General features: G+C 47.3%; 1 protein-coding gene across 4 annotated transcripts; it reads right to left on the bottom strand.

The window, feature by feature from the left end:
- Positions 1-1,470: 1,470 nt before the first annotated feature.
- Positions 1,471-12,877, bottom strand: ISOC2 (isochorismatase domain containing 2). 4 transcript variants are annotated; one of them, XM_083707753.1, is made up of 6 exons: positions 12,744-12,877; positions 8,034-8,172; positions 6,615-6,827; positions 5,149-5,219; positions 4,930-5,047; positions 1,471-2,136 (listed from the first exon to the last, which is right to left on the bottom strand). In XM_083707753.1, exons 2-6 carry the CDS (start codon positions 8,163-8,165, stop codon positions 2,056-2,058), a joined length of 615 nt encoding a protein of 204 aa, XP_083563879.1. In that variant the 5' UTR covers positions 8,166-8,172; positions 12,744-12,877; the 3' UTR covers positions 1,471-2,055. The 4 variants fall into 4 exon arrangements, with proteins under 4 accessions (XP_083563879.1, XP_083563876.1, XP_083563877.1 ...); XM_083707750.1 differs by having other exon boundaries at positions 12,526-12,763; XM_083707751.1 differs by lacking the exon at positions 12,744-12,877 and adding an exon at positions 12,612-12,733.
- Positions 12,878-13,526: the final 649 nt, after the last annotated feature.

Raw genomic sequence — 13,526 nt, 5'->3', positions numbered from 1 at the left:
ATGGCAAAGCGGCAGGAGGGGGAGCAGGAGACTGCTCGGGATTGGGAGCACGTGAGTAGGCACGTGTTGCTGGTGTTGTGATGAGGGAGCGGAGCAGAGAGAAAGTTGGGTCTTAAAGGGGCAGCGAGGAGGACACGGGAAGGTGGGTGATCCCTGCCTAAAGCGATCACAGGCTCAACCAGGAGCCGGGGACCTCTGCGCTTTCCTCCTAGCAGGCTTCTTGCCTCTGCTGCTCAGAAACACAATTGGGGCGGGGAGGAGGGGAGTGAAACATCTCACAAAAGCAGCTTACCCTTTGCAGAGCATAGGAATCCAAAGGATTAAATCCTTAATGCCAACACGCTACAAATCTCTATATAAAAGTATAGTTGTCGCGTGCAGTGCGCTACTCTACTCAGAGTTGATTCAGAGTTGGTTTCCAGCAGGTCTACTCTTTCACTGGCAGCCTAACAGCAGTGAGATGTGCGGAACTAAAGCAGGCTCTCGCCGGAGCTGGCATTCTGGAAAGGCAGAGAGCTCACTTCACACCTGCACAAAAATGGTGAGCTCAGCCTTTCTGCTCCAAATATGCCCCATGTGAAGCTGCCAGGTTTCATATAGCAAACATTTCGGCAAACACCCCCCCCAATAATGCACATGTGGCTTTTCCTATAGTAGTGCTGCAGAGTTTGGAGGGGTGGGAGGGAGAGGAAGCTACATTTGGTGGAACTGAGACTATCCGATGCAAAGCTTCAAAGCCTAGGAGCTTTCTCTTTACTGCAGAGAGAGGCTGCTCTCTTTGGTGCATGTAAAGCAACCATTAAAAAGGCACAGCTACAAAGACCGATTTAAAAGTTGGCAACCCTCTTGAGGCCGAGGAATACACAAGTACCAGAGAGTATGTAGAAGAGGACACTAAAAAGTCAGAACTTGACAAGCATTACAGTGGTACCTCGGGTTACATACGCTTCAGGTTACACACTCCGCTAACCCAGGAATAGTGCTTCAGGTTAAGAACTTTGCTTCAGGATGAGAACAGAAATCGTGCTCTGGCGGCGTGGTGGCAACAGGAGGCCCCATTAGCTAAAGTGGTGCTTCAGGTTAAGAACAGTTTCAGGTTAAGAACGGACCTCTGGAACAAATTAAGTACTTAACCCAAGGTACCACTGTATTGAATCATCAGGATCTGTCCTTGAACATAACCAAATATCTACCCCTCATAATTGTGGGCTGAACAATTATGTAAGTAGCACTAGGTGTGTTGTGTGTGGGGTGAGGCATCTTTAGATCAAGGTGTTTCCCCTTCCCCAAACCCAGCTCTTCATCTTTCTGCTTTTAATATCTCCCTTGCCTCTCTCCCTAAGATCTCAACATTCTTAAACAAATTTCCCAAAGTTGCGACAAAATGCACAGAAGGAAAAACAATTTCAAATTCTGCATGTGCAGACACACTTTCAAGAACATGACCAATAAGGAAATGCGCAAATCAAATTAATATGTGCAAAAATAAATGAACATCATTTATTCTAACAGCAGATTATGGCTTTTCTGCAGCATCATTTATTCTAACTGCAGATTATGGTTGGGGGGGGGGGATCTGGCATTTTTACAAGGGCAGAATTCAAAATCCTCCTCATGTACCTTGAATGCCATACAAAATGTGCCTATCAGTGAGAAGATGCCACAAATCTTTTGGTGCAGTCTCTTCAGAATTGTAGCTCTGTGAGGGGACATGGGGGGGAGGTCTTCCTTCGGGGAAGCCATAGTTGTCTAAAGTGGTATGATACTGCTTAAAATGTATAGTGCAGATGGGTGCTAAATTTGAACCTGGGCCCATGCCCCCAAACTTGTGCACAAAATGGAAACACTTCCATCCCACTGAATAATCACGAGAAAGCTGTAAATTGGGAATTAGGGTATCAGTTTTCCAGCATAGGCTACAACCCCATAATTTCCTGCATAAAAATTATATTTGCAGATCTTGATTCCACTTCTCCTACCCAATGTGTGGCAATGGCAGACCTAAGCAGTTGGAGATGCTTTAAAGCAAGGAGGAGAATCAACGGAGCAGCTGGCCTAGCTGAAAAGGGGGCCTGGTTCTTTCAGGAGGGGGAGAAGGCCGCTGTCTGGGGCAGGGTCCTTAATCAACTTCAGGATCTGCAAAGAGAGAAAAGGAGATGCAGATGTGAAATCTTCCAGGGGCTACCAACTATGCTTTCTTTTCAGAACCTTCTTCCGAGGCAGCTACCCCACCCCCCCGGCCCCACAAATCTGGTTGCCTTTCAGAAGCTGTGACTCCATCTCCTATAAACCCCAGTTGGCATGGACACTGGTCAAGGATGATGGGAGTTGTAGTCCAACAATATCTGGCAAGCTCCAGATTAGAGAGGGCCCTAAGAAGAAGCAAAACAAGGAAATACAGCACAAGCAATACATGCTCACCCTCCTAAGTAAGGCAGTCCTTGGCTGCCTATCTTCTCCATGCCCTCATGGCCTGGCAAGCTGCTGCCCCAGGATTGGGTCTTACTCCCAGATCAGGACTTGCCTGAGTTTGTTTCACAGCTTGTTGGCACAAGCACTGGCGTGGCACACTAATGCGGAACCCGTGGTCCTCCAAATCTTGTTGGGTTCCAGCTCCTATCATCCTTGATTCCTCCGGCCTGGTGGAACGCTCTGCCTCATGAGACCAGGGCCCTGCAGGATCTGATTTCTTTCCGCAGGGCCTGTAAGACAGAGTTGTTCCGCCTGGCCTTTGGCTTGGAGCCAATTTGATTCCCTCCCTCTCTTTTTTCCTTTCTTTTCCTTCTCCTCCTGCGATGAGGCTACATTTTAATATTTTAATGTTCCATTATTTTAATGTTGTATTTTATTTTTGTTTTTAAGTTGTAATCATTCATCTTGTTTTTATTATTGCTTGTAAGCCGCTCTGAGCCCGGCCTTGGCTGGGGAGGGCGGGGTATAAATAAAAAATTATTGATTGATGGGAGCCAGGCTGCTGTAGTGGTTAGAATGTATGATGATGACCTGGAAGACCAGGGTTCAAATCCTCCCTCAGCCATGTAGCTCACTGGGTGACCTTGGGCAATCTCTGCCTCGCAAGCAGAAGGTCCCAGGTTCAATCCCAAAAGGCATCTCCAGGTAGGGCTGGCAGTGACCCCTGCCTGAAACCCGGGAGAGCTGCTGCCAGCCAGTGTGAACGGTATGGAGTTAGATGGACCAATGGTGTGACTCATACTGACTTATACTAAGGCAGCTTCTCACGCTCCTCGCAGGTTTCTTGGTGGGGATTAAATGAGATGGGGGGGGGGGAGAATCATGTGCATTCCCTTGGATAAAAAGTAGGATATAAATGCAATAAACTAAATGTTCATGTTGGCTGGAGATGATGGGACGCTGTATCCTGGCAACATCTGGAAGACGACAGGCTCCTCTCTGCCTGCCTGCTTACTTTGTCTATCCATTATTTCCTCCCTGCATGGTTGAAATTGTAATGGTAAGCTCCTAAGTCAGGGAACTGTCCCTTTCCCCCTTGAAAACGATGATGACGGCAATTCATTACTATTAAAATTACTTATTAAAGTCCTACCTTGGTTGTCAAAAGGAATAAATAATAAACATTATTTATTGTTACTATCCTGAAATAACTCCTTCCTATATGCATGAGAAAAGCCTTGCAGAATATCTTGGGTCATCCATAGGCCACTTCTCTGGGACTGTGAACTCTGCCTCCCCTAAGGAAGCAACGCTTGCTCTGTCGAAAAGAAGCCTTGTGATTTATTGTGACATAAGCTTTCATGGTCTGGGGCCAAGCCATCATCAGATACATGAAGTGTTATCTTCTTTCAATTGCTGTTTCATTTATATTTCTCACGCGAGTCTGAATATTGGGGGGGGGGGGGCAGGGATGAACAGTGAGCAAATGGGCCAAAAGGCCACAGCTGCAGATACCATCAGTGACATTTCTATGCAAAAGCACAGAGATCACTTGCAACAGCAGTAAGCGGCAATAATATTCCTAGCGTTGCTGTGCTGATTTCGCCACCTGCGCTGGGGAAAGAGAACCCTGGTCTCGACTAAGCCTTAAATGTATCAAATCAAACTTGCTGCTAATTCTGGAGCAGGAATTGTTCCTAGTTCTGCTCTCGTTCTTGGGATTCACTTATTTAGGAAAGGGATAAGGAGCAGATGTAGGAAAAGAGGAGGCGGCAAGAGCCCCATATCTTATCAGGGGCCCTATGTTTTTTCCAAACACTCTGCAGTTTCTCAGTAAGTTAACCAATCAGAGTTTGGCAGCAGATGTGAGGGATTATTCAAAGCGATCGCCCTCTTTGGATTAGGGGAGACAGAATTGCTATTCCTGTATTTTCAACCCATCTCCTCCATAGGGAAGGAATTCTAGGCTTCTTCCAAACTGCACAGGTAACCATTGGGAGTCATTTATACATCATTGGGAGTTTGTGAGAGACCTCTTTGGTGGAGATAAACACGCTCTCTAACTGCAAACTCAACAGGCAAGGGCTGAAAGGCTTTGTAAGCAGAGATATGAAAGAGTCTTTTACCTGCACACGCAGCCCCTTCACTTCTCTTGTTGGAACTCTTTCATTAACTACAACTTCCCATTTTGTCCAAAGTGGGGGAAACTATGGTTAATACCTTTGGCACAAACCAGGATATTAAACCATGCCTTGAGGCTCACTTAGTATACTGGCTGGCTCAGAAACTGTTAAACCAGAGTTTCCTGATTCAGACGTCACAGGAAACTATAGCTAACTGGAAAAGTTTCTGATTTGTTCGCTCCCACAACAAAGGGAGGCACGAAGAAGTATGTCTGCAAACATACGAGTCTTGTTCCTATTCCAGCTTACTGAGCATAAGTATGATAATTCAAACAAGCCCATATAGTAGAGGAGGGTGGCAAGCCGAGGGGTGCAAAGGAGGCTGGGAAATTACCTCTTGGAAATAGGGGTGTGCAGCATCTCTGACCAGTTGCAGAATGAGCCCTTCGCTGGTGGTGAGGAAGGCACCGCTCTGGCGTAACCTGGACAAAGCCACAATCCTGTCCAGCTGACTGGAATCCAGAGGGGGAAAAGAAGACCACATAAATAAGTATACAAGGGGGGAGGAAAAGAGCCCTTTCCTGGCACCCACTGGGACCATCCCACCAGTCACCTGCGGGAAGAGCAGGCATCCACCACTACGTGAACATCCAGGCCTCGTTCCATGATGTCCAATGCTGTGTTCTGCACCCAAAGAGAAAAGACACGTCAAACTCGGGTCAACCGCATGCCTCATTCCCACCCATCCGATTTTCTTTTTCAGATTTCTTTTATTTCAAGGTTCAAAGTCACGTTTCATCACTCAACAGTTAAAATCCTTATTCTCTCATACTAACAACTTCCTGCTCACCCCCACCCTCAATGTTTATGATCATGATTACATACAATCACATCTTAAAATTCCACCATATCCAGTTTCATCTCCTTTAACACGGTTCTTAATATATTCTGCTATTTTTTTTCTTAAAACTTCAAACCCTGCTCTGGACTTGGCGTATGATTTTTTTTTTTTTAAATAGACTAGAAAAAGTTTCCAGCCTTCCTTAAAAGATTTTAGATTTGTGTCCCTTAGCAGAGATCACTCATCCATTATTGGTGGTGACCTTATTCATGTGTCACCCAGCTCTGAGGCTCCTCCTTAGACCAGGGATAATCAATGCAGTGCCCTCCTGATGTTTTTTTTAAGGCTCCAACTCACACCAGCCCCAGTCAGCATGGCCAATGGTCAGGGATGAAGGGAGCTGTGTCCCAGCACCACAGTTGTCCCTGTTGTTTTGGATTGTGTCTCTGTGGCTTCTACACTGCTTGGCATCCTAGTCGAGCAAGATGTTTCCCCTCCAGTTAGGAGCAAGGGAAATGCAACTGCCTTAATTCCTTCCTTCCCTTTCAACTGGAAGGGAGGGGGGGATACCAAGCACTTTTTTCTGGACTCCTAAGGATTTGAACCCTTAGGGATTCAAAGGGACGCGGGTGGCACTGTGGGTTAAACCACAGAGCCTAGGAGTTGCCGATCAGAAGGCTGGCGGTTCGAATCCCCGCGACAGGGTGAGCTCCCGTTGCTTGGTCCCAGCTCCTGCCAACCTAGCAGTTTGAAAGCACGTCAAAGTGCAAGTAGATAAATAGGTACCGCTCCGGCGGGAAGGTAAACAGCATTTCCGTGCACTGCTCATGTTCGCCCGAAGCGGCTTAGTCATGCTGGCCACATGACCCAGAAGCTGTACTCCGGCTCCCTCGGCCAATAAAACGAGATGAGCGCTGCTACCCCCGAGTCGGCCACGACTGGACCTAATGCTCAGGGGTCCCTTTACCTTTAAGGATTTGAAAATATTTATTAAGGTCTGAAAGGGAGGAGGGAAACGGTGGCACTATCTGTACGGGGAGAAGAGAACCCTGGTCTCCATCGATCCCTAAACAAACAGAATCAAACTTGCTGATAAATGGACTGCCAGGCCTCTCTTCACTATTGGGGTCCTGGCACCGCTCAAGCACACAGGCCCATCTATCCCGAGGTCAGATCTTTTGCCCTGTCAATCAGTAACATCTGTATCCCTGAGAGGAAGAAGACCTTCAGCCTCATACCATGATGCAGGCCTGTGTCTCGATCCCACACAAAAGCACAGATTTCAGGTCGGGCACAGCGGCCAGCTCCTTCTCCACCTCTGGGGTAACCATGCTGAAGCAGGTCTTGGCATATTTCGGCAAGTCTTCAGCACCCAGCTCTGGCACCGTAGGGCCCAGGCCTTTGGGGTATTGTTCGGTCACCACCGTCCGGATTTCGAGAGCCTTGGCAACCTGCAGGGAGAGGGGAGAGGCCATTGGAGGGTTAAAGCAGGACTCCTGGGTTCTCTGGGAAGGAAGTGGGCCTTCTCATGAGATACTGTTAGTCGATATTAGGCTGCCCCCATGTGTCCATCTGTGTAACTGCAACTGGGTAGCTTAATAGTGCTTTTATGGGTGGCAAAGGCTGCAGCTTTGGAGGCCATATATATAGTAAATACAGTATGTCAATGGCAATGGGGCAAACATTTATTTTTCTTCTGCCTCACCGTGGTCTCTAATCAAATTGTAGCAAATGCTAAAGGTACTTGCTAAGCACCCAAACCACCCAAATCAACACGGCTGCGACCAACACATAATAGGTTAAGGTAAAGCGACCCCTGACCATTAGGTCCAGTCGTGGCAGACTTTGGGGTTGTGGCGCTCATCTCGCTTTACTGGCCAAGGGAGCCGGTGTACAGCTTCCGGGTCATGTGGCCAGCATGACTAAGCTGCTTCTGGTGAACCAGAGCAGCACACGGAAACGCCGTTTACCTTCCCGCCAGAGTGGTACCTATTTATCTACTTGCACTTGGCGTGCTTTCAAACTGCTAGGTTGGCAGGAGCAGGGACCGAGCAACGGGAGCCCACCCTGTCGTGGGGATTCGAACCGCCGACCTTCTGATCAGCAAGTCCTAGGCTCTGCAGATTAACCCACTGCACCACCCGCGTCCCATAACAGGTTAGCTCAGTTGTTTAGAGCACAGTATCATAGGATCATCTAATCAAACCCCTTGTAATGCAGGAATCTTAGCATGCTGCTGCTAACACCAAGGTTGCGAGTTCAATCCCTGTATGGGCCATCTGTATATTCCTACATTTTAGGAGGATTGAACTAGATGGCTCTCAGGGTCCCTTCAAACTCTACAGTTCTTTGACTGTGGCGCAGTTCCTGTAGGCACCTATTGGAGAGTGCCAATTACAAGAAGAACACTCCTCCTTCCAGCACGGAGAGCCATTTCAGAACTAGTCTTAAGAGGTAAAAAACATTCTTCCTTTTAATCGATGTTATTCAACCCTGCCAGTTAATAGAATTAACCTCCCTTGCCTTGCCTTGCCTTGCCTTGCCTTGCCTTGCCTTGCCTTGCCTTGCCTTGCCTTGGCTTCCCTCCTCCCCTCCCCATCCACGTCCCTCACCTGTTTCTCACAGCCCAGCAAGCCTCTCCACTACACAACTTTTACCTTTAGCATCCGAGCTGCCACAGATACAATCTGAGGGAAGTAGCTGATATTCGGGCGAAATTTCTCTTGCATGTCACACAGGAAGAGGATGCTGGTTTTGGGGACCACTTTTCCGAGTCGTATCACTGACATTTTCGAGCTGAGAGACAGTAAAGGGGAAAAGCCTGGAAGTTACTTCTGGATGTTTTCATATAAATATTTGCTCGTGTTTTAGGATTTTACATTTTACTCTGGTACCCTTTAGAGAAGATGGTCTCCCCACCCCCCTTTCCTTTTCAAAAGCAGGCTATGGGTCTAATAAGGTCAGAAAATGTATTTTGAATTTGCATGCCACTGGGAAATGTTTGTTGCCTTAATCCCAAGCAAACTAATATACTGAATTTTGAGAGATCCTGCAGAGTAGAATGGAAAATGGCTAATTTTAGACTGGAGCAGAGAAGGAGGAAACACAAGAGCTGTCTCCAAATATCTGAAGGGCCAACATGTACAAAATAGAGCAGATGGAAGCTGCTTCCAGACAATTTGTTTATGGAGCATTCATCCATGTTTCTTTGCAGGGAGATTAGATGACATTGGCTATTTATTCAGCATTTTGTCCAATGCGCTTGCAGTGAGGTTAAACAATGCTACATCAAGCAACTGTTATCCCACCCAGAACCTCCAAGTGTCCCTATTTTCCAGGGACAGTCCTGGATTTATAGAAACCTTCCCAGTTTCTGATTTAATCCCAAAATGTCCAGATTTCCCTTAGGAAGTCCTTATTTTCATCGGAGAAATGTCAGAGGGTAGGGAGTTATGTGAAACACCCCCCCCAAGCCAAAGAGATACAACCTTTAGAAGACATTTGAAGGCAGCCTTGTGTAGGCAAAATTTTTAATGTTTAATTATGTTTTTATATATGTTGGAAGCTGCCCAGAGTGGCTGGAGCAACCTAGTCAGATGGGCAGTGTATAAATAATATGATGATGATGTAGTAAGGTAAAGGCAAAGGTACCCCTGCCCATACGGGCCAGTCGTGACCGACTCTAGGGTTGCGCGTTCATCTCGCTCAAGAGGCCGGGAGCCGGCGCTATCCAAAGACACTTCCGAGTCACGTGGCCAGCATGACTAAGCTGTATCTGGCGAGCCAGACCAGCACCGCACACAGAAACGCTGTTTACCTTCCCACTAGAAAGCGGTCCCTATTTATCTACTTGCACTTAGGGGTGCTTTCGAACTGCTAGGTAGGCAGGAGCTGGGACTGAACGATGGGAGCTCACCCCGCCGTGGGGATTCGAACCGCCGACCTTTCGATCAGCAGGTCCTAGGCTCTGTGGTTTAACCCACAGCGCCACCCGCGTCCCATGATGATGATGTAGTAAGATGTCCCTATTTTCAGTGGAGAAATGTTGGAAGGTATGTTATCCTACATTTTCCAGTGCATTTTTCCATTGCTTTCCTTGTCACAAAACAATCCAATTTCAGTACTGGAAGTACATAAAGCATTGGGCAGATCCTTCCATCCTTAATCTACACACACACACACACACACACATCAAATCAATAATTATATTCTACCTCCACTGTCATCTGAACACCCATTGCTGGGAATCGAAAGCAGGGAGAATTGCTGTGCCTGGGTCTTTCTGGTGGGTTTCCCATTGTGGCACTGGCTGAACGCAAAGACAAAATTCCTACCCTTCCAAGTAGGGTAATTGGATGCAAAGGCTCTACCCCGCCCCTTTTTTTAGCAGTTGTGTGGAAGAGGGAACGTTAGCGGATGTTCCTGCTTCAGAGAGAGAGAGAGAGGAAGAAAGAAGGAATGACGAATCTGAGAGAAAAAATGTGCTCCTTTGGCAGTTTTGAAAAACGTCCCTATTCTTCAAAATTATCGCATACAGTATTTTAAAAACGCTCAGTTAAGGTCTCCGTTTATCCACCTTTCATGGCATCTTCACAACAACCTGGTGACGTAGCTTAAAGCCTGAGAGAAAGTGGGTCACTGAAGGCCAGCCAAATCACCTCATAAATTAGCTATGTCCAAGCACTGCACTTTATGATTTCCGCCCTCCCATATGCAGAAGGAGGGAGGTGGGTGCCCTCTGCTGGTCAAGAAAGGATAACCCATACTGTACAAGCTTCGCCTCTTGCCCACCCAGACAGGAAGCTGCCAAGGACCAGACATCAAAAGGAGGAAACAAAAGCTTTGCTCCAGCTGCTTGCGGCATGGCTCACTCCTTGCACAAAACAGAGACGGTGTCCCCAGTGGCATAGCGTGGGTTGTCAGCACCCGGGGCAAAGCAAGTAATTCACGCCCCCTAACCCGTGGATTTGCGCCCCCTAGCCCTAACCCCCAGATGTTGCGCCCGGTGCGGCCGGCCCCCCCTGCACCCCCCACGCTACGCCACTGGGTGCCCCAGAATCCTTTGCAACATCAAACCTTGCCTTAGGTTGTGAAGCACAGGATTAGCCCTTTGGGTTCCCATAGACGGAAGATAAACCTTAGATAACAATCCTTGATCCTATTATTTCTGCCTCAAGCCCTAGCTAACTGCCACCTGCCACCTAAGTAGGCCAATGCATGCTCATCAATGTGAACGCTCCCCAGCAACAACCACCTCATGCTTGTTCTACGCCACAAATGCGGAGCCTGGGACACAGCTCCAGAGACTGCCGGACTTCAGCTCCCATCAGCCCCAGCCAGCATGGTCAACAGCCAAGAGTGATGGGAGTTGTAGTCCAACAACACCTGCAAAGCTACAGGCTTCCCGTTGCTGTTTTATATGATTCCAGGGCCCCCGATCTTGGCTAGCGGTTGCCCACTGTGAATGCTCTTCAGCCCCTGACTTGCTCCTTGAATCAGTAACAAAAATTCAAAAGGATGCATAGAGGGCTCCAAAAGACCTCATCATGCAAATAATATTTGCTTATGGGAAACTGAGAATACAGAGTAACAGCCAATTTGCTAGTTATCTAGCATTGTATAAATTGGGCTGGCTGTTTTAAGGTATTGGTTTGGGGTTTTGGGGGGGACTGGGGAATGTAATGTATTGCTTTTATTTCTTAAGCTGCTTCAAACTTCAGGAAAACAGCACTTAAAGAAATAAATGCTATTGGGTTGTTGTTTTTATGTTTATTATGTATTTTGTGGTTTGAGATCCTGATTTTATTCTGTGAACCGCCCTGAGATTCTGTGGTATAGGGTGGTATATAAATTATAATAATAATAATAAACCACTTCAAATAAACGCAATCCTCTTAGGCTAGTTCAAAAAGTAATTTATAGCATAACTTTGGGGGTTAGGTGTAGTAGCTCAGCTTTTCCCCCTTTTCTCTTTTTAAATCATCTCTAGAAGTAGAAAAAAGGACCCTATGGGATGCCAGGCTTTATTTATTTTCCCCTCCTACAAGTGAATCACTTCCTTTGACTTCTCTTAAGATAAAAAGATACAAGCAGAGGAAAAACACAAAAGAACCCGCTTCCCTAACTCCAGGTGGTGGTGAACTATTTTAGGGAAGTCTCTAGCCTTCATAACAGTAAGTTACGAAGCAAAAGATGCAGGTTCTCATCGAAGTGATTTCTATGAGATAAGCCAGCCTGGTTGCTCCTTTATTTCTGGGTATTTAGCCAACAAAACAAGTCAGAGCTGTGACTGACGTTGTTAGGACACCAGGCAATAGGAATTTCCTGAGGTCCTGGAGAGCTGCTGTTTCCCACCTTCCCGCTAGTGAACTTTTCCTGCTTCTGTCTCATTTTCTAGTTCTTGGAATCTCTGTAGTTTGCCCTTCCTTTTTTCCTAGCGACCAGGATGCATCTTACCTGTGGGTGGGTTTGTCTGTGATCAGATACTCCCTGGAACTTATTTTCGGCACACCTTCTGCATGCAAGGCAGCTGTTCTACCACTGAGCTATGGCTGCCCGCCAAGTTTTCCTCTTGTATCAGCTTCCCAATAAAACAAGACCCCCTTTTTTGCCATTTTACTTCCAGGAACTCCTGCCATCTTGAGGAAGCATGCTTGACGTCTTGGGATAAGACTTTTGCATTTGCATTACTTCCAGGGAGGCTCACCTGTTGGCAGTATTACAGTAATCTTTTAGGCATTAATCCAAGGCTGTTATGCTTTTCTCCCAACACTATGAAGGATCTTAGCTGAGGCTGTTCAGCCTTCAACTTTCATTGTGGTTTGGATTGCTGTTGTTTTATTGTTTGCTGATATGTTGTAAACTGGGGCCTTTTTTTTTTTAATTGGAGGGTAACACAGAAATGTTCTAAATAAAACAAAAGTAGCATCTCGTTACACAGTGTATAGTAGCAACACGTGTTCTTTAGTGGAGGAGTAGCTACTCCTAATTTGTTTTTAAGCACGCATCCCTCTTTCACCACAGAAAGCGGGTTGGGAAGAGTCAAAAAGTGAGGTTTGGAGAGCAAGGCATCCAAATCTGCCCTTACACAAGTTTACTCCTTAGTAAACCTTGCTGATTTCAGAGGGACTTACTCCCAGATAAATGTACCTGGAATTTCAGCTATAAGGGATGGAAAGCGACATGGCAGCTCAGGCCGTTCACACAATCCCGTGCAAGGGGTGAGAGATACAGACCCTCCTCAGTCTCCAGACACCGTTTCACACGAACGTTCACAACTGCGAACACGGGTCAGGCCTGTCGCGAGTCCCGAATCCATTAGGTCCCCTTTCCCAGGCGCCCACAAAACGCTTTCCCCCAAGACTCACCTCCTCTGATCTCCAATTGCGACACTTCGAGGTGCCAGCCAATCAGAAGCGGGATCTGTAACCCTCGGAGCCCCGCCTGTAGAACAGCTGCGAGCCAATGGTCTGGCGCGGGCTGAAGGGAAGTTTCGGCGTCCCCGAAGACTCTCCTTCCCTTCCAGCCAATGGCGTTGCTCCCTCTCGCGTTCCACGCGCGGCCAAAATGCAACTCGGCGTTCCAAGGTCCCGTATTCAGAGCTGCGTTAAGAGCACGTGCGTCTCCTCCTTTGGGAATTGGCGAGAGTGTGTTTTGTTTTTGAAAAGGTGCTGGGGCTCGTGCGCCGGTAGAAGCTCAGTAACCCGCCCCCTTCCTGGGACTGACTGCAGTTATTCTGCACATGCTCCCTGATGTTGCGGGACTCCCATCAGCACCAGGCAGCACAGCCAATGCTTACGGATCGTGAGTTATGGTCCAACATTTGGTGGGCCAGAGATCCATGAGCGTAGCCAGGATTTCGGGGCCCAAGACTTGGTTGGGGGGCAAGGCTTTTGTTGGGGAGGGCAGAACCGACGTGATTGGTCAGTTAAGTATTTCTGTTGTTTTACTTGATCTAACGGGGCAGCTGCCCCCCCCCCCCGCCTACACCCATGCACAGATCTCTTATCTGGTTTACTGTGGGATTACGACTGACACGGGACACCGCTGTAAACAATAATGAGCTAGATAGGTCTGACTTATACTGAGTCAGGTTCCTATAATGTTTGGTCAGAGAGAGCAGGTTATTTATTTTCTGGCTTGTCACTCAG

This window comes from Podarcis gaigeae (assembly GCF_964106915.1).
Source record: "Podarcis gaigeae genome assembly, chromosome: 13".
NCBI classification, from domain to species: Eukaryota; Metazoa; Chordata; class Lepidosauria; order Squamata; family Lacertidae; genus Podarcis; species Podarcis gaigeae.
Note: the sequence above shows the minus strand (reverse complement) of the source record. Positions and strands in the feature narration are given on the sequence as shown.